This window comes from Haliotis asinina, chromosome 3 (assembly GCF_037392515.1).
Source record: "Haliotis asinina isolate JCU_RB_2024 chromosome 3, JCU_Hal_asi_v2, whole genome shotgun sequence".
Lineage (NCBI taxonomy): Eukaryota > Metazoa > Mollusca > Gastropoda > Lepetellida > Haliotidae > Haliotis > Haliotis asinina.
In genome coordinates, this window is record NC_090282.1 from 18,208,235 (window position 1) to 18,230,388 (window position 22,154).

Consider the following 22,154-nt stretch of genomic DNA (forward strand, 5'->3'; position numbering starts at 1 on the left):
CATGCCCGTCTGTAGTTATGGTCAACAGTTAAAGATGCATATACCAGTTTCTTTAGCTTGTTATATGTGTAGGATTTTCTCATTGGAAATTCAGGTGAATGGAGAAGCTAAGTCTTACTGTTAGTGAGTAAGCATAAGCATTCGTCATCAGTGTGATATGTATATGTCTCCCACGTGAAACACCAATTTGTGCTGCCCAGTCTATTGAGTTGATAGCCCGTAAGAATTTTTATGTTGAATTTGCTGATATCAATGTATCGATGTTTTTGTTGACATCGATGGACGGTAGAGTGACTGGAGTGTGCCCAGAGTCGGTCATTTGTAAAAAAACTTCCTGGTGAGCCATTGCAGTGTGTGGAATAGAATAGCAATACAACCGACTCCTTCGAAAAGATGAAGTCGGGTTGTCCTAAGGGTGAAACTGGAGTGTTTCTTTTAGCTGCTCACTGCTAGTTACTTCACCCTCATAGTCGCCAAAATGTGATTCTTCTTAAGGAAAATATCAATATGAAATGTCGATTGCGTAATGAATTTACAGAGACTGCTCAGTACCTTGTCAGCGGATGCATTTCCTCGGCACAAATAGCGCAACTTTAGCTGCGTAATGGTATGGTTCGTTGCTCTTACTATCTTCTTCACCTTGCCTGTGGCTTTGACTCCGAGGTCCTTCACGTCATTCATGTCCAGGGCGTCAATGGAAAAAATGATGGTTTTAAACGTCTTGGGAACAGGCCCATTTCTAGCCTACGAAGAATACCTGCGAACTAAACTGAGCTTGTCCCTTTTGATAAAGGCCATTAGATTTATTTATATCATTGAGTTTTCTGTCCCTTTTGACAGCAACCTGATTGGCAAGAATTAGGAATAGTGTGGTAAATACGCGGACTTCCCATGTGAAATGTCTCATAGGTGCACTGTCGTCAGGCTCCATATTGTTCTCGGTGCCCTTGGTTTGGTACCTCTTGATCTCTCGACCGAGATCAGGAGAGTGTCCGGGTTCTCAACTAGAAGCACACTCCTTCTGGCACTCTGGGTAATTGCAGAAGGCTGTAGTGTTGGGGTGTCCACATATTCTCCGGAAGTTCTTGGTGGGTTCGACAAGGTAGGGCTTCCTGGGAGAAATCCCATTCGCCCGAGCTGATGATGATGATGAAACTTGCCAGCCTGACTGTACCCGGATCGTCCGAACCCTTTGCTACATTTCCATCTTAATCTGTAAAACACGATGTGGTTTGCTGGTTATATCCTGGTATTGGGGATATCAAGTTCTACGTGAAGGTGTGGAGAAACTGATAAAGTCCCTGGGTACACAGTGTAGTCTGCATCATTGACTGCATCATATGTGAAAGCCCGCGTGTTATACTTTATTCTGAAGCTGTGTCTGGATGTGGTCCTTTCCAGGTTGTGGACATTCTGCAGACGTTTGTTGTTTCTAACCCCGTGCAGCAGTGAGCTGCAATACTTCAGTCTCGATGTTATATAGCAGTGGTCAAAAAAGATGTGTCGCACCTGTCTATAGGTAACGTCGTATCTTCCCGATGTGCCTAAGATGGATGTCTGTTGTTCTGGACGTGTTCAGAGCTTGTTGGTCTGGTGGCATTTTATCAGTAAAATGCCTCCGAGATTCTTCACCTTGTCGGTGGGATGTATGCTTGATGTTGTCTATAAGCGCTATGGCACTAATGATTATGTACTCGGTTATATCATCGTTGATATCCACTTGCTAACTTCTAGGTATGCCTCAATCCGATGCTGGCAAAGCTGTACAGTGGTAGACGTGATGCTGGTGTACAGCTGACTGTAGAAGTCATATCGTCTGATGGTATCACCGATTGGCTAGTCGAGAATAACACTGATACTTAAGCAACGCTAGATTTTAAGTGATGACCCTCAGATTTAAGTGATGGTCCATCCACTGGCATCTTCATCACTCTGGTCGACAGGTATGATCTGAACCAGTCTAAAGCTGTTCCACTGATTCCGATGGTGTTTTCCAGTCTGTTGAGAAGTATTTGGGGGTCGATCCTGTCAAAAGTTACAGGTTGAGTAGTACATGTAATGCCACCCCCTGTCGATCCTTACTCCTCAGGATGTCGTTTTGCTCTCTGAGAAGTGTTGTTTCTGTACTGTGCCTGGTCTGCATCTGCATCAAGGTATGAACGACACGGTGTTTGTTTAGTCATTTCAAGTCAAGCTTTTCGAAGACTTTGAAAGGTAACTGTAAATTAGAAACGGGTGCTTTTTTCGGAATGGTTGGCTCAGTTTCTTCAAATGTGGTCTCATTAATGCTACTTTGATATCTGAGTCAATCACGTATTTAGTAGAGATGACACAGCCTGTAAAAGGGTGTCCAAACAGCCTATATAAACCTATAGTATCGGATCCAGAAGACATGACTTCCCTTGTGAATCATGTATTATCCTCTCCACTTCAGTGAGGTCCGCTGAGATCCAAGAACAGGTGATATCATCACATCACCTTGTTAGAACTTTGTCAGTGAAGAAAACCCCCAATGAATCAGATTGTTGTTTCGACTGAAATGTGAAACAGGTGAATCGGTTCCTAATTGTAAGATGTACCTTACCTTCTTCTGTGAAATACGCTTCTAAAAAATCGTAGACAGATAGATGTATATATTGCTTGATCTAGTGAATGAGCCCCCAAATCCCTGTTTTAAAGATTAACTATAATCATTATCACTATCAAGGAAGTACTTTCTCTCTATTCGTAGAAAGTATTTAAGACAAGCGGCTTTATGATCTCAGAAACGGAGAGTTCAGTTTTCTGAAAAAAACATTTGATTTGTCAACGTTGTACACCACGATCCCACACAACAACCGAAAATATACTTCATTCCTTGATTCATGAGACATCTTTAGATATACGTGGTGAAGAAGATATACCTACCTGACTATCTTCAGAGGTTCAGGACAATTCGTCCAAAATGACAGCAAATGCCAACTGGAACATACTGAGAAAACAATTCTCAAAGTGAAAATTCTGTTCGGTGGCAAAAGACTTAGATAAGAAGCGTTCCCCCGGGTTAATGCATCTTTGTCTGTATGTCCGTGAATCGTAATTTCTGTTCGGGCTGGCAAAATCAAAACAAGGTAATTTACCCTAAAAGCCTAAGCTTCAGATATACCGATGATATATTATGAAAAACCATCACATATCCAATTCCTTTCCACTGACGCACCAAGCTGAACTCGACATAAACGAGACAAGTGAGACTATCTCGTGAGATTCATACATTGATCAAAGCATAAATCACAATTCAAAGTGATTAAAAAATCTCCACAACCCTGTGTGACAAAAGGGATGATTTCGTCTTTCCGGCAGTCAACGTTTCTCTCATGTCGAGCAATATTGAAACAGCTGCATCCCTTTGAATTTGCATTATTAACATTTGAGGTACAACCGAGCGTGCACTTTTTACCAAGATTTCCAAGAGTGTTACACAAGAAAAAGCTCGATCAAGGTTACAACATCCCAAGAATTAGTAAAGCTTTCAAAGAGGTTTACAGCAGATGCGATGGAATGTCGTACATGTGTCCACGGGTTGCGAACTGTCCGTCGATGGCATCTCATCTCACGGGAAATAGCTCTAGCAGACTGGCCAACCTGGAGTATGTCAGTTGAACATTACCATTTCGTTCAGTATCTGTGTGGCGTAGCATGAGAAGTATTTGTCTCTTGCGTGCTGGTGGTTAGGCACATGCACTCACGTCAGGTGGTTCACAGCAGCTGAAATGAGTATTCGTCCATATTCACTTACCTTGTACTTCCCTATGTCAACATAATATAATTCATTTCTCCAGGTGTTATTTTTAACCGGTGTATGTGATAATCATTTCACATCCTCGAAACAAAGAATGAACACTTCTCCTCCAAAATTGTATTTGATATTGCTATTGAAAGTATCTAGTGGGATACTATTAGAAGATGGCATTTGAAGATGGCATGTGCACCCGATCTGGTGCAATCGGGGAATAACGTTTGGCTCCTTAGGGTCAAGGTGTGACCACATTTAGTTCAGTGATGAGTCACATAATGCTGTTTGGTATTGATAAAATTGATTCAATACACTTACCCGTAGTGCAACTTTTGTCTAAAGATATTCAACTGTTTGGGTCTCCTGCTTCAGAAACTATCACAATTGTCATTTACAGAGTGGTCAACGTGTGATCGTGACAAATCTATACATCCCGAATCATCAAAATGCATAATTTGTAATTATACCTTCATCAATCTCGGAGTTCGAAACCCAGTACTAAGTTCATTTTCAGTTTAGCCCTGCTTATCAATAAATCTTAGATATAACATTAATGCAAATAATCTGAAACACCAGGTTAACTATACACTGATTCCTATAAGCAAGTTTCATCTAAAATATTCAACGGCTTGTTCTGCGCTGGAATGCCCAACGTGTTAATTTCGTATGTCTCTTTTATTCTCTGAATGCAAATATGTTTTTAAGTCAGACACTCCCTCAATCAAATTAATCTTAATAGTTTCACAGCATTGCTATAAACCTGCAATATATGCGTTTATTCCTTTAGAATTTAGATGCAACTTTGACATTTGTGAGAATGTGCATCCCCTCTGGTACTGGCGTTAAGTATAAAGGTAACAGTACTAATGCGTGGTTAGGGCAGATTGCATCGTCATGATACATTTTGGCCTTATACCCGCTGCATTATTTAATTTTCATTTCATTTGATGAAACAAGTGCAATGGTGATGCTTACACTGGCTATGTCTTGTCAGTTGGAAGAACTACAAACTCTTCCGGAGGGACAGCCAAATTGAGAATGGCAGCTGGATGGAAGATGGTATATAAACCATTCAACATAGGTATCCTCTTTTTCAGTTTCTCCCAATGCTAGCATCACTCACTTACATAACCCAAACATTCACTAGGTTCATCTCTTTTGATGAGTTTGCATAAAGCTGTCGAAATTGTCACGGACCAACACTTGGCAGTCTGTGGACGATAGATTGGTCCACGACAGAATGCCTGACAAGAATTATGACAACTATTAAGACGTCAACTCAAAACCGTCTTATCCCAAATTAGATCGTTGACCCAAACAGGCATAAGAAAAGGGTCCCATGACGAAGAAAGAGTCTTTAGTTTCTGAATTTGGGGATTTCATCCTGACGTATGACGTCACTACAATGTTACGGTTCTGTTTCTTTATGACTTTTGTTGTTTCCTGGGTTTTGAAATAGTCTGACACTGATGGGCAATGAGTTAACAATTACAATGAATACAGTGAATAATTGTTCAGTATGAGTGCTGGTAAATCTAAAATCATGACACTTTACATATGTGCTTTATTCAAAAGCCATTGAAGCTATCCTGTTAAAGCTAGCATGTGTGCCATATCCTGATGACATTGTAATTTCTAGTGGTGTAATGTGCCTAAACGAAAGCTTTAACTTCTTGAAACAGCTTTTGCATTTTGAACACGACAAAGCAATTGCGATAATATGGTGACATTTACATCAGGCCATGGGGCATATTTTCGAGCTCGAACTCGTTTTGCAATGTTTGTGAAATGTTGAAAAATAAACAAATTGCAAGTGACAGGAATACAACAGGTTATATTTTGGGGACAGGAGCTTTCGTCCGACATTTAAAGCCACTGTTTCTGTCCACTGTATTTGTCTTTTTTCACATGTTTCCTTCATGTCCAGTTAAGTCTTTCTAGACACTTCATTAAGTACTGAATCTGTATGCATACTTTGCCCAGTGCAACAATTATAGGAAAATATTAGCCCACCAATCCCACAGCCGTAAACCAAAATGTCCACACTGCCAGGCCCACCAAAAGTGGCTCATTAGCTGTGACAACGGGTCAGTATCCCAACATTGGACTCTCATTTGTTGCCGCTTGGGACTCTGTAATGACTACACAGTGGATTTATGGCAGAAATCGACTGTCTAGTGTAAACTCTTGATGACTCTAGATGCGAGCTATGATCATTTTCCTTCACACCGACAGGCCATTAAGTCTCTTCACGAACCTTACATCGATATAGCCTGTTCTGAGGTGTCACGCGCTTAGCGCATATGGGTTTGTCAACTTACATCGACCAACAGATACATAATCAAAACTGATGTCCCATTCTTTTCAGCAACTGTGTTAACTTACCAATTTGTTCATTCCTTTCAGCAAATCTGTTAATTTAGTAATTTCTTCATACTTTACAGCAATTGTGTCAATTAACACATATGTCAAATCGTTTTATCATTTGCGTTTATGAACAATTTGTTTCTTTTTTAAGCAAGTATACATGTGTTATGAACATATTGGATCATTCTTGCAATCCCTGCATAAAGTGGATTCTACTTCCAATTGAAACCACAGCTGGTACATTTATTGTTTAACTTTGCATTGTTCTTTTTTTTTTAATTACATTATTGGAACATGAGAAACAATTGTACAAATAGGTATCTGACTTACAATGAATCGTTCTGTATAGAACCGCCGAAAAGAGAGATGGAATAACAATATGCTGTAGTCGAAGGACATGGAATCATGGTGTTTCCTTGATTCATAAGCATATACGCGATGTAACGCGAATCAAATGGGAAATTGATAAGATATAAAACCAGAATGTCTCAAATTCAAGTTATAACTGAAAACCCATTTCAGCGCTAAAACGGATTTTGATCTATTTCGACAAATATCGTCGTCACGCTTTCCTTGTTTTCATTACACATTTCACGTCACAGTTTTATATTAAATACCAAGCATCAAAGTTTAGGAAGAACGTAACTCAGCATACGTCCTCCAGCAATGAATTCTATTATGAGATTACATGAGAGTTGCAATGCACATCAATCACAGACTAAGTCGGACTCTTACAGTTCTTACACGGCCCACGTTCCCTATACCCGCCTGCCATGTTTACGTTGTCAATAGAGCATTCCGTCGTGTGTACTTAAAGACTATTTTTAAAGACCAAAAGCCAGGAGAGCCAGGAACAAATTCTTGGATTTAGTGTCCGAAATGGCTTTTTGCCAAAAAAAAAATGGAATGGAAAACACAAACGCACCTTCAGATTTTACAACAAATAATTTTTGCAAATGTGTCTCCTGTGTGTAGGAACCAGCTATATTACCTTTTTTCAATATATCACCCTCTCTCTTCTTTCTCGTGTATGACGATCTGTATTTTTCCACCTGGGCCTCCCTTTGTGTCCACATTCATGGTAAGTTTTCCTTTGACACCATCTGTCTTAACTTCTACCGGAGGTTGAATGCCACTAAATATGAAGCCAAATGACCAGTGTTCTAAACTCCGTGAGATTCGCTCAGACAAGGTAATCAGCCAGTCTCAGAGATTACTCTTTATTTGTAAGATGGGAAATGTCCACAGGACAGTCATGAAGTGCAGTGTGGGAGCTCTGGACAGTAGGAGTTAATTTTGTTGAGTATATTGTGTGAATAATTCTACAACGGAGACGTGAACACTTTAGCCTACTTTGAAGCTGTTTAACACACTGTAATCCTGAAGAGCAAAGGTCGTACACATGATTTGCCATTCTGAAAGCCCACCAGTTCTCACCCCTCTTTTGACACACACAAAACCTCATGCTCATATCGTTAGTCAAATTAAAGGGACCAATCTCAACACGAATATTGATCATGTTCCTTCGTGATCTTTCAAACAGCTCGCGTAGTTAAACGAACATCGGTTTTCCATCTTGCAGGTCCATAAAATATTATAGGTTTTACGTGTCTGATATATTCATGTTAATTAAGGTGATATAGCATCATAGAGATTGTGCAAAGACCAACGGTATGTTTGTGCATTAATGCATGTCAGTCACCTAGCTTACGTGTGTGTATTTGATTGGAAGTCCATGAGGATTTGGATCTGAATACGTCTTCAGCACACCTGCTTGTGTGAAGCAACTAACGAGATCGAATGTTCAGGGTTACTGACCTTCCCAATGCATGTATTGTATGCCATCAGATCGATATCAATGTATCAATGGATTGTCTGCTCTTGAGTCGATTTATTTACAGACCTCGGGTACATACCCTTAATATTGGTGAGCGTTGCGCTAAGAAGCAGAAACATGAATGAGAGCACTGGTCGTACACAAGTTTCCATGAACTTTTAATAGTAATTGCCTAAATCATATGTCTGTTTACTGTTCTGGAATGTACCACTGATGCCACGTCTGGTCCTTTTCAGCTCTGTGAAGGACATTTAGAAGCAATGAACATCGGTCAAAGCTGTTTTATATCAATTAATGTTCCGGAGTAATGGTACGGATGATCCAAACTGGACCATCTCAGTTCTTTAAGGGCCGAGTGGCGATCATGAGTCAAAGAGTCAGGGGTATAGGCTTCTTTATTTTGCGGAACTTCGGAGTTATTTATTACTCCTTCCTATACTTACCCTTGGTTCCGTTCAGTCACATTTGTTGATATGGGTGCAGTGCTGTTATTGCCTCAATGAAACTGTCTTTAGAAATGCGATACAGCCGATGTGGACTGATCCCGTTGTCCTTCATGATACTGCATTCGTGTTATCCCTGTCTGTGACAAATGAGAGAACAAAGCTAAAGAGAGAGAGAGCAAAAGACAGAGATAATTTTAACGACAGTGATGACACCGACGGGATGTATTCATATGATTTATAGCAGCTCGTGTGCAGGATTGTTAATAAATTCGTATATAGCTATAAACACAATCTTATCGGCTGTGAAATGTAATAATATTATAGACATGTTCAGAAAATATAATGTGTCTCGGACGACTGTTGATTGTACAATTGTACAAACATATTCTTTATATATGAATATTGTTTCTGATGCAAATGTAATTGTCCTCTACTCACGCAGTATGTACAGCTGCTTTCATAGGCAGCTGTTCTCAGTAAGTCAAAGAAAGGGACACGTTTATGTTTTGTAGTTACAAACATTTACAAGGTTTACTCCAGCATTAGCTTGTCTAAGCATGAGTTTGTGACAGAATCCAGTACTGGGGATAGTTAAACACTCAGCTTTTCGAGAACACCTGGCGTCAAGAGGTTAATTCGTGGCCACACAAATGATTCTCCTTTTAGGAGACGTTGCTTTTCATCATCGAGCTTTTTATCTCTTTTTATCTTCATAACGAATTACATGTACATTCCACTAGGTAGTGGAGTATATATAACGATTGTATGTTTCAGTGGCCACAACAGGAAGAGGCCGACTTACAGACGAACAAAGACTGTTGAAGAAGTTACGTGAAAACTACGATTCTTCAGTAAGACCGGTTTACGATGCGACCCATCCTGTTGTAATTCGACTCGGAATAACTCTGACGCAAGTGCTGGATGTCGTAAGTATATTTCTGGTCTGGTCCACAGTCTCTCAACCATATTTTCCAACCAAACATACCATAGTGTGATGTTGTAGGCCTCGGCTAAATGCACATAGTATTTCCACTGTCCCATCTGAATGGAGCTTTATTTCAGTGTTTCACAATTGTGCACTTTGAGAGGCAATGTTTCAGCTGTATGGTAGCGGTTGTATACATTCTGGACCAGATAATCCAGTGCCAAACAAAATGAACATCGATCTATACTGGAATAGGATGATTTGTATCGACCAAGCCAGCGAGCGTGATTGCCCGATCCCGTTAGTCACCTCTTACAACAAACCTGGACATTGAATTCCGTGATCTTTACTGGCCATAGATAGGATAATGGAATACTAACATCATGATGTGTATGAACACAACGCACTTAAACACAAAAAGCTTGCGCCATTATCACTCTATCATACCCTACGCAAACACGCACTCTGTAATGTTTTGGCACATTTAATAGCATATTGTCTTTCTGAAGCCTGTACAAGTAAACCACGGAATCCTATTCTTTGGAGATACACAGAACTATCCGTTGTCTACGAAGGAACACTATTTTTGAATCGTGATTGATTACAAAACTTGTTACAAAGTCAAACAGATTTTCTATGAGCGCATCTGGGAGATTGCCAGAAGAAGACACTTGAATCAATGTATATCGACCAAGTGTACAAAATCATTAAAGATGCAAAACAATTTACACAATGGAACATGTACGTAGAGGCAATAGTTTGCTTCATGATAGGCCTAACCTAATACTTAAAGTCACTGAACATTCATAGTCATAAAGAAACTTCAGTTTGCAGTGAACTGATAGGAGAACAAAGTAAGGCTGGGTAAACACATTATGTCGATCCATTAAAACTATTTCATTTCTTGTGGCAAGCAATTGTGGACCTGACTGGTTGTAGTGCTGGCATGACATTAACATCGTAATGTGTACATTTGGGGCTTTTAACAGCAAAACCACGTTTACAAAATAATGACAGCATTTACAAACTGATGTAAGAGGGTGGAGGGTCGCCACAAAACGATGCCTTTTATGGATCATGTGCTGGCTGATTGAAATGGGATTGTGGGTACTTTTTAATCAGCCTTGTTTCTTTGGGGACAGGCACGTGTGTGTCAGTATTTCTAAGATATTCTATTGGTTTTAATACTTGTGGAAATGGCCTGATCTAAATAAAGGTTGCACATGAGCAAAGTAATTACGAAGCCAGATAAATGTACAATATGAGATATCCATGAATGGTACAAATACATCTTTAAGGTGATATTGAATACTCACAACAGGATAACAATAGACATGTTCGAGAAAACGTTAGAAAATAACGTCTATCTGTCCTCCGTTACTTATACATATAGATCTAAGAATACCACTGACATACAAATATACACATCGGGGCAATATTAGCTTTACCAAGACGGCAAACAGTTACTGAAACAGCTGCAAAATGTAGAAAAGCAAGTGTGATGCTGACGTCGTACATCAGCCAAAGGAGGCGCTAGACTTATGCTCAGCTTTTCAACAGCCAATCTGTTGATGGCTTAGATTTGCACCTGTTGCCAGTTGGTGTGTTTATAAAATTGAAAGTAATCAACTCGTTGTTCCCCGAACACAGACCCATATAAAATGTGGATTTGCAGGAATATAACAGTCTTCGCGAAGAATGTAATCAAAGTAATGGTGCTGAAAGTATTGGTAAGGGGAGCAACGGAATCTGAATGGAATGACATGTCAATCTAGCTAGTAAATCATTTCAGCGAAAGTGCAGAATCATATAATCAAAGAAGCTCAAAGAAGTTATTTCTCATTGAGTGATCAATTATATTCATCCATATGTTTCCTTTTACACTCAAAATAATCTGTTTGGGCGGATGGTCGGTCCCACCCGGGCAACATACAGACACCATTTCAATAAGTGTGAACATGTATGGTCACATAAGCACCACACGTCCACTTTAGGAACAATCAGTTGACACAGTCCGTTGAACAAAAACGTCAAAAAAGCAGTAACACTCGTTGATCTTTTCACTGAAGTTATTGATGACGCAAGATGACAACAACTGTTGTAGTGGAGAAGATCGATTTAAATAACGTAAAGCATATCGTTTCTCGATGTCTGTTGCAACATCATATATGAAGTGTGTGATGTGGAGGCATTCCTACGTTACCTGATTGTTAGCATGGTAATGTATCATAAATGTTTCCAAACTGCTTCTTTCCAGGACGAGAAAAATCAAGTGCTGTCGATCAACGTATGGTTAGATCAGGTAACGTATCCGTATATACTATATACTACTTGGGCGGTTGAAACAAGCGGTCTAAGGAAGGAATGTACGCCTTCCCTTCGAGTAACGTTTATGTTAAGAAGATGTTTATTTTTACACGTTAATTTAAACATATGGCAAACATGTTGCAGATAAATAATGTTTTTGATTTCTTACTTCAAACATTAGCCATGGACATGGACAAGGGCAATCATTTGACAGCATATGATGATTTCATTAACACTGTTCTCTATCATATAAGCACCCTGACGACAATACTTCCAAGAATGAATAATTCATGTTTACGACCATTACGACCTTTTTGCGGTACTGAAGCACTTCATCATTTAAATTCAACAGATGACCGCAACCTGGTAATATAATTGTGTTTACTGTAACAGTTTTGAAAACTAATCATATTACTTATCTTGAATCTGCATCAATATATGGATTTTATTTCACATATGCACCGACGCTGAAGGACGAGAATTTGAGGACGAGGACAAGAACGTGCAAACTTGTTTCTTTAAGAAACCCCATTGACGTTCAAACCACAAAGTATCTAAATCACGAACACATGAACACAGCGAAATCAAATTCCTATCGGCGCTGACGTCAGTGATTAATGGCTACCCTGCGGACACGTTCCACAAAACCGTTTAATCACTGTTAAGCAGTGATCAATCCAGCAGTATCTCACCTATATAAATCAGTATCAAACATACATCACTATCTGTAATGGCCGTCGTCCAGAGCGGAAAAAACTATACCCGAAATTGGTCTTAGTTGTTATCAGTCGTAGAGACGCACAACCAAGGAGAACCCTCAAAAGTAAGCGATCCACCACTTTATCGAAATCACCGATCAAACATCTACTTAAAAGGCAAAGATTTACTTTCCAATTGAGGTGATTGGTTGCTTAATAAAACAAATACTTTCTCCTTGGTCGCTAGTAGCTTTAATCGGGAATAATTGAACCGTTGCTGAAGAGCAGCAGGGTATACAGTGACTTAAATCCTCGAAAGGTTGCTTAGGCGATAACAGTATTGTTGGATCTAGTGTAAGGAGCCACAGACGAACAATATCCCTGTGGAGACATACATACTGCAAACAATGTCCACAGTGAAATGTTGATCATGCCTTCGTCTAGGGATAGTGTTTGACTGGAGTATTTATAGTAACTTTGGCTGAAAGGTTAGGCTTATCTTAACGGACACACACGCACGAATTAATGAGGAAGAAAATTCCATTAATGAGCGGTTTTGTTCGTTTCTGATATGCAAATGTGTAAAATGTGAGCTTCAGTATACATAGCAAGCTCTAAAATTATCAACTTGTGTTAAACACAAAATCGACTGCATGAAAGGCTAGATGATGATCATAACGTTTAATATGTTATATATTTGCATATCTCTAAACATAGAATACCTTTGTCGCTAAATCTGTATGTTCTGTAACGAGCAATACACATTTGTCAATAGATATTTATCACTCTGATCTTTGTTCAGGAATGGCGAGATGAGAAGCTAGTTTGGAACACATCGGATTATGCTAACATCACAGTACTGAGAGTTCCATGTGATCTCATATGGCTACCAGACATTGTACTATACAACAGGTATTTGAATGTATATTATATATGCTGGTTAATAGTTCTCTTGGATGTATTTGGGATTTGGTAACTACGTTCAGTAGCCTTGTTGAGTAAGTGATCTTTTATGTGTGATCAATAAATATTGAACAATACATGACAATCAAATACACTTTTTCTTATGTATTTGATGTTGATGTCTCTTTTTAATGCCTTTATTATAAAGCATGAAATCCTAAAATACTTTTCTAACATTGAATGAGGAACTACGTTACCAGAGCAAGATTGTATTGTTTATGTATGAAATGCAAATGACTTCAAAAGCACATATTACACAAAAACTTTCATGGGGCGGTGGGATAGCCTAATGGCTAAATGGCTGGCCCTTTCCACCGTAGACCCCGTGATTCCGCACGTGGGTACAATGTGTGAAACCCATGTCTGGTGTTCCCCGTCGTTGTGTTGCTGGAATATTCACTTTGTCAAAAGGGTGTAAAACCAAACTCAGTCAGTCAGTAACAACATGGAATTGTGGCAACTTGTAGAATTACTGCAGACCAGGGTCATAACAAAATCAGCACGACCACTAATTTAAGTTCTCTATAGCCGTTCTAAAAACGTTTCGACAAACCTTTGCAGCAACTGACAGAGACAGAAATCAGTAAGCAGTATCTGTCAGCTTTCTATACCTGTGTTTGCTACTATAGATAAGTTATTTTTAAAAGACTGTGAACTGTGTCTTCCAAGCATGTTTTGTGTATATGGAAACTAACCGTATCCTACTCATCCTTTCAGCGTGGACAACCATAACAAGAGGTACATGCGCAGTCTAGCAATGGTTGGCAACGATGGAAACGTGTTTTGGCCACCAATTGTGCGTTTCCGGTCATCATGTAAGATGGACATCACCTACTTCCCCTTCGACGACCAGGTGTGCCGTCTAAAGATGGGTTCGTGGGCGTATGATGGCTTCCAGGTGGACGTGTTCAACAGAACATCGGAAGTAGATCTGTCCAACTTTGTGGACAATGGTGAATGGACTTTAGTGGATACCAAGGTGGTCCGAAACGTTATATATTACCCCTGTTGCGACGAACCGTTTCCGGATGTGACGTTTTATATCCATTTAAGGAGGAGAGTGTTGTATTATTTTTTCAACGTGATAATACCGTGCATGTTATTGTCCAGCTTGTCCCTCACGGGATTTCTTCTTCCCCCGGATTCTGGGGAGAAGGTGACCCTCGGACTCACTGTACTCTTAGCGTTCTCAGTGTTTATGCTGCTGGTTGCGGAGAATATGCCGCCAACATCGGAATATATACCCCTTATAGGTGAGTAACAGACTCGCACACAACCCTGCAAGTACTGTATAACGGATGTCTTCTCTTGAATATAGAAGTTTGTGTGTAGAGGCATATTTGATAAGACTTATACAGCAAGGGACAATTTGGGTATGAATATATTGGAATAAACTCATTTTTGGTTATTGATGCAACAAAAGTAACTGGGTCTGATATGAAACAGGACGTTTAAATAATGTATGCCCGCGTCAAGTAATTCTTCCAAGATCAAATCTATCAACTTTATCAATCGCGAGGCATTAAAACAAAGACATGGTAACTGACAGTGCACTCTCTGAAATCACACTGTTATCGGCTAATGAAAAGGTCAGCAGACATGTAAATTGTATTTTATCCGGACTCGTGCATTGCAGTTGTTTGTAGATACCTCTGGATGAAATGATATGCCATGTATATCAGAGCGTGCAGGGAAATAGTAGAAACAGACGTATTGTAAACTCATTGTAATGATGCACTGGTTAATGATGATGAAGAACGCCAAAACAAACCTTATTATCTGTGGCAGAAAAAACGGTATATGAAACCGAAAAGTCGCTATTGAGAAATTTATAGATGTTGATTATCCATAAGGTTTTATCATATCTTTACCCAGCAATAACAAGACATTACAAACATTAAATGTTCATAGATAATAGTTTTCTTTCCAGATAATGATTTTTTACTCACATTCTCAGATATCAGCCTATCTCTTCGTGGTAAAAGTGTCATTAAGCTGAATCTAAGCAAACACGATACTAGAAATGTCTCCAAACTGTTACTCAGAGGTTGAAGTGATTCACTCAAGAGAACTTAAATATAGAAACCATGACGGTTACCCCGTCAAAGTACATCCGCCATTAGACATTTCCAACATCACTACTGATGGAATCATGTTGTCCATTGACGGACAACCGTTTCTACATGACACCATTCAAAGCTGGAACACGTCTTCGGGAAACTTTCATCATCTCAATTGACCAGGTCTAGACGTCCACCTTGTTGCCACGTTGTTCTGTTCGTATAGCGGACATTACTGGCAACAAAGGAGGACGTAAGTGGCTCTTGCGAATACACTCTGTACGGTGAATACCACCAATATTTGCCTTTACTCCGTATATTCCCGAGGGTATGCTTATAATCTCTTCCATCAAATGACTTAAGAAAACAGTTTTTGAGAGACAAACACTGATTCTGACTTCATGAGGAAAATTTTGGCATCAGTGTTTTTAGACCGTGATGCGCACGTAGGACAATTATGTTCTCTTTTACAAATGTCCACGAGCCGAAATGTTGCAAGAAAATGTTGCAAATTAGGATTATACATACATTGACCTATATGACACAAGTTACCGCTTTACGCAGTATGGTGGTCGAGTGGTTAGAGTGTTATATGATAGGTTAAAGAAACCAGACTGGGTCCCATCATTGGTATAATGTGTGCAGCTCAGTGTTGATATCCTACAGTATCCAAATACTGAGATAGTTAATAAAACGACGTGAAACAATACATAGATAATCTCTCGCTGTCTTGAAACTAAAGTGATCCTAGCTAGAATGGACAATAATTGAGCCATTAGGGCCACAAGCTTCCTGTGATTTTCCCAATGGATATCGAATAAATCGCCTGTTATTATATTTTTGAAATAGGATAACAGTCCAGATGATTAATATCATACGAAAGAAACAAAAAATACATCATCGATTTTTTTATTACCTCTTCATATCTGAAATCTAGTATATAATAACCCGTATGCTTCATTAACACACTTTTATTGCATTCTTGAAGGCATGCAGAACGTTTAGTATAAAACACAACCACTTTACATCAAAAACTCCACCGCAGTTACGTAAGAGAGAAAGGTTTCCAGAGGTTTCACGGGCTTCATCTTGCGTATACATGTTGTTGGGTAATGGGAAAATATCTCGATGAACTGCTTCAGAATATTCGAACACGTTTTGAAAAACAGACCATTCTTTGTCCCATGATCAGATTCTTTTGCAATGAATTAGAATTAAATTAATGAAGCAGTGCCATGTTGGAGACTGCTATGATGGACATCCTAGAGGAGAGCGGATACAGGTGATATTCACTCTCATTTATGTTCAGTATCATTACGATATATATAATTTAACATGTAATTGAAACAGGCTCGATTAGGCATTTGGTCGGTTCCAGTCGGAAATGGTAAATGAACCTCTGAGACCATTTCCTTTAGTTTTAGAGATTCTATCAGCGATCCTGGTTGCTAGTTATTGGTGATTACACACTCACAGACTATGTGAAGATCCCATTAACCTCCACTCACGTGATTCTTAACAGTCTGTGATATACACGCTGAACACATTATCTATCCCATGGAAATTGGGCACTGTAGTTAACCGTCTTTCAGTATTTGCAACATCCACGTATTATTTCAATAAATAATGTTTGCACATTAATTGTAAAAATGAGTACAAATCAGTGACGCATAACAATGCTGGATAGTAAATTATTTAATTTTGATGAAGTTTGGAATTTATAGGTTTAAGAATATAAAATGTGGAATACAGGTAATTTTTGATAAATAGTTCAAATATCTATTATAGGTGGATGTATAGATAAGTTCACACACTGGTGCATGATACGTGCCAGAACGGCAGTAGTATCAATTTTTCTAACATGTACAATCATTTAAATAAGTGTATACAGGCATATTTCCAGTGGTATCAATATTCAGAGCATGGCTTTCCCGACTAGGCACAACATGTTTTCTGTCTACCGATCCTCTGCTAATTGCACGCGTATCGAGTGACAGCCTTTCCCACCACAGGTATACGATTTTATGCTGCGTAAATGAACTTATATATCGTTTGAAATCGGGGAAACACTGAACACGTTATACTCCATCTTCTCCGATTGAATCTTTGACGAGGCAATTTTTCCACAGACAAATACTTCCGGCCAGGACGGATCATATGCCAGCGAATGCGTTGTTTAATGCAGACCCATCAAATACCTCAGGCTACAGCGTAGGAGATGCCATTTAGATGTCTTCGTCGGTAATTTTCTCAGGAATTGTTGCCTAGGTATTTTGGTGCTTCATCACAATGTACCTATAGAGTTCAAACAAATCACTAGAAGATTCTTTCACGTAATGTTATTGGTGTCTCATATGGAATATCGAAATAGCTTTATTGTACATATTGGCCATTCGTTATGCATACGTCCACGGACGATTCAATTTGAACCCATAGGAGACGCAAACGAAATAGTTGTCACATGAATACGTCAAATGGGAGGGTTACATTTCATCAAAGTGTTACAAAATTACATCTAGTTACCTTCAAAGTGTCAGATATTAGGAAAGGGTAGAGTGTGGTGAATTACTGTCTTTACAAGAAGTCTTAATCTAGTAATGCATCATAAGGAGAGTCCGTTTAAATTGTCCCAGTAGCTTCATAGTCAGTCTTCAGAGGAGACTTATCCATCCTCGGCTAAAGTGCCGCAGTGTAGAACTGTCGTTATTCTATTACTCCTCACTCACGGAATGCCCTTGTGGTTCCACCACCAACACTAATGAATACACTTAACGATTGGTTGCCAGGGTTGACAGGGTCGCTTTTCAAAAAGTATCGCAACATCGACATGAGGGCTGTTGATAACTGGGTTATCAATGTTGCTGCTTGAATGGATATTCCTAGGTTATATAGTAATAGCCTGAAATACGGACCAATTACTACAGGGTGAAATTGGTGTCCTCCGTTGATATTGTCATCTATGTCTGAGTCTAGATAAATCTGCCCCACACGACTGAGGGGTTTAATAGGACTGAATTCACGATGGAATATAACGATAGATTAACGATAAAGGTTTAACATGTTTGACATTGCAGTGAGTGAGTTAGGTCTAATGCTTGTAACAGATTCCAAGACAATGTGTATTCTGTGCTGCTGTGATAAAATATGAAAATGCCATGATGAGCTTGATAGCCTATAATATGATTTGCAGCATATACAACAACGTGAATAGATATTACACGTGTTATGTGTCTTATTTCATATTCAGATGATATCATTTATATCCAGCGAGCACAAATAAATACGTACATGATCCATTCCCTATCCTAGGCGTCCTCTCCAGTTATATCTCATAAGACATAGCTCTACAAAACAAAAATACACGGCACGTTTTCATCATTGATTTTATAGAAGTGCTACTTAGATGGGAAATGAAAAACGGATCAATATATTTGGTGAATATGTCATACACACAACGCGAAGATGGTTTCAAACATTTTACTGTAACTCGTATAGAAATCTCGATGTTATGTGAAATAGTTTATGAATTAGTTATCGCAGGTTCATGTATCCGTTTTCACATGGACGATTGTTGGTGTTACTATCAGTGTGGGGAGTGTGGTGCCGCACGGTTCAACTACCTATAGAAGTGCATCTTTTATCTGCAGAACTTTTATCAGATCTGTGGAAATAGTTGGCTACTGGTAAACTAACATTATGGTTCATTGGTCACTTTCGTGCATTAAATATACGTTTGGAAACAATATTATCAGTAACGATCAAGTATCCGATATCATCCCGTGGGGCGGGCTTGAAAATGCCCCCACCCTCTTGCTGGTTGTGAGAGACGACTTCATCATGGATCGTTGGAAACATCGTGGATCGTGGATCGTGGATCGTGGATCGTTCCATCAATCACTATGTCTAATCCAGATTTGGCTGTTTACACGCATCTGTCACGTAACTGGAATAATACTGAATGTGGTCTTAAATATCAGCTAAACAGACGTTCCTAACCCATATGAGAGAGCAGTATATAAAACACACATTGCACATTTTGTCAAGCATTATTTTCAAAGTTTATAGTTTATTATTTTTACGGTTATATTCTTTCATCGTCCTTTTTGACATTGCAGGTATCTACCTGACCGTCATCATGGCCATGAGTGCCATTTCTGTTGCCTTGTCAGTATTTGTACTCAACTGCCACCACAAAGGAGGCTTGCTGAACCGCCCTCCTGTCTGTATCAAGTTCATAGCAAACATTGTGGGCAAGATTCTCTGTATGCGGCTCAACTATCTAGGTGTGTCTGAGAGGCCCAGCAGACCAAGTTTCCAAGAGGTTCACGAAGAGCAGTCAGCAGACAGCAATGTAAGGACAGACTATCAACATGATCCTCATAGGCTGGACCTTCACATGAACGGACTCGTGGAGTCAGGACAAAGACCAAGAGCTGGGGGTACACCGTCTAATGGTGGTGTCCCAAGCTCTAATCCTGTAGCTACTATGGAGAAAGAAATAGTTCGATATTTGAGGCTTCTTATGGAAGCATATGAAAGGGGCCGAGCTGAACGAGTGGCGGTGAATGAATGGCAAGAAATTGCCCGAGTGATGGATAAGTTCTTCTTCACCATCTTCTTGACAATAACCTTGGTGTCAACATTTGTGCTTCTTATCATCAGCCCTATGACTAAAACGACAGCCATCAGTGACTACAGCCCGTGATCTGTGAGCGGTGGGGTGAACTAATTGTAGATTTTCGGCCTTTAGAACAGAATGATGTCATACCATTCTTGCCAAAAGATGATGGTTGAAACTGCATGTATGTGTGTTGAATCTAACTGATTGAAGTTGAAGGAAGGCATACCAGTTGTTCTACAGAGAATAAACAGAATAAGTGTTTTAACACTTGACTGACAGTTGAACTAAACCAGTGTACTAATACAGATGGGAAGCACACACTCCATTATCATGTATATGATTTTACCTGGCTGCAAACCGTTTGCTGTTTTTCATTCTGTGATATTTCAGACTTAATCGTTTTGAAACAAAGGGTAATTCTTGGGTCCTTACAAATATACCAGCAAATGTTTTTCACATCTTTACATGTTTAACATGGTGACTAATGCACAAAAGTTTTAAGAACACTGCTTGGTAAGAAATAGTCATGTGCGTTTCCGTTTTGTTATGCATATGCAGGACAACCTGGTTTGTATGACTACTGCTAACCATGCTTGTAGTAAGAGGCGACTAATGGAATTGAGATGGTCAGTGTTGTATCCAGACTGCGTAGATCATTTCTATATATGTCCATCACTGGATTGTCTGGAATCGATTGTGTACAAATACATGCCATAATGCTGAAAAATTGCTGGAAATATGGAGAGTGGACTTTCTGTCGAACTGTTTTGTATGTAACGTACTGACATCGTCTCGGTATAATCAGATTAACACATTAGATAAATGTAAACTATATATGTGCTCAGTTTGTACTGTAATTTATTTCATCTTGTTTATGTCTCGTCTGGATGAGACGGAAAACTGCTTCATACATGTATCTTTTTGTATTCTTCTCAAGTGTTTGGTTAATATAGTTTTGCTCAATATTATTTGTGTAAGGTTTTAATATCGTGAACTCTTCACAATGATGTATCCATGACAGTATCTCAATTCTGGTATGACGTCTTGTATTGAAACATTGTTCCTCATGCAACACCATTCTCTTGTCTCACAGGCTTAAGTGACTAACAGCATTACTCATAAAACGTAACACATGTTTTATATAAACGCTCATCATGTACACACATGGGTAGATATGTATAGAAAGTGAAATAAATGTATATATTTTGAGAAAGATAATTATGTATTGTTAACTTAATGTTCTTTCATTTAATTAAAATGTCTTAGTTCCCATGCTAGATTTATACGAATACCTGTGATATCACAGTACTTTACTGGCCATCGTCTACAGGTTAGATTCTTCAAAATGTTCTCATTTTCTATTGTATACATTGTTTTCGTCACGATATGGCTGAGATGCTGCCGATGTGACGTTAAATGTTAAGCGTGACGTTTCTTTCAGCTATATCTCAGGCATTTCATCATTTCGAGATCTGCATTCATAGGCGACGTAATTATGTGTTAATAACACAATACATAACGCGCTAGCTCACAAAACAGGACCTTGTATATCTGGAACAGCGCCCGCCAACAATGCTGACGTGAAATGACTGTGCGGAAGTTGATTCAGATGACAAATTGTCGGGATATTTGCCAAATTCACAGATAACGACTCACAAGTAAGATGGCATTAAGCCATAACAATTGTCATTGATTCTCAAAAACAGCACGAGTTATGTTTTTTAACAACGCAATCACATTCTTCCTATGATGACAGTCTGGTATTGATCATTATGCGAATAATGATAGACATTACACAATGACGTCGAAATAAGAACATGAATCCTTGAGACAGAACATTGGCTGGCACTGTGCCCTGTGATTGCCATGCATCACAATGTCTTATCACTCATGTACAGACATCGACTTAGCAAATCCATCACTGAAAAAAGAAAGATGAGAATTCTTACACAGGAAGGGGAAATGAATTATTTCCTAAATCGACTAACGTTTTCAACGAATAAAAGACCACCAGTCAATATATGTATAAAGCAGTGAGCCTGACTATAACATTTGTACATGTAACACGCACACACACGCACACGCACGTGCACACACACTCCACCATCAAGAGCAGAAGACAAAAACGTTCATTCTTTTCTGATATGATGGTTTT

General features: G+C 39.2%; 1 protein-coding gene across 1 annotated transcript in view; it reads left to right on the plus strand.

Moving 5' to 3' along the window:
* Positions 1 to 21,217, plus strand: part of LOC137279285 (neuronal acetylcholine receptor subunit alpha-10-like) — a 47,547-nt gene extending 26,330 nt beyond the window's left edge. Inside the window, exons 2-6 of the mRNA XM_067811802.1 lie at positions 9,200 to 9,351; positions 11,608 to 11,652; positions 13,158 to 13,267; positions 14,036 to 14,571; positions 19,494 to 21,217. Of these exons, the coding sequence (XP_067667903.1) occupies positions 9,200 to 9,351; positions 11,608 to 11,652; positions 13,158 to 13,267; positions 14,036 to 14,571; positions 19,494 to 20,083 (1,433 nt within the window). The 3' untranslated portion in view covers positions 20,084 to 21,217. The remainder of the gene's footprint in view (positions 1 to 9,199; positions 9,352 to 11,607; positions 11,653 to 13,157; positions 13,268 to 14,035; positions 14,572 to 19,493) is intronic.
* Positions 21,218 to 22,154: the final 937 nt, after the last annotated feature.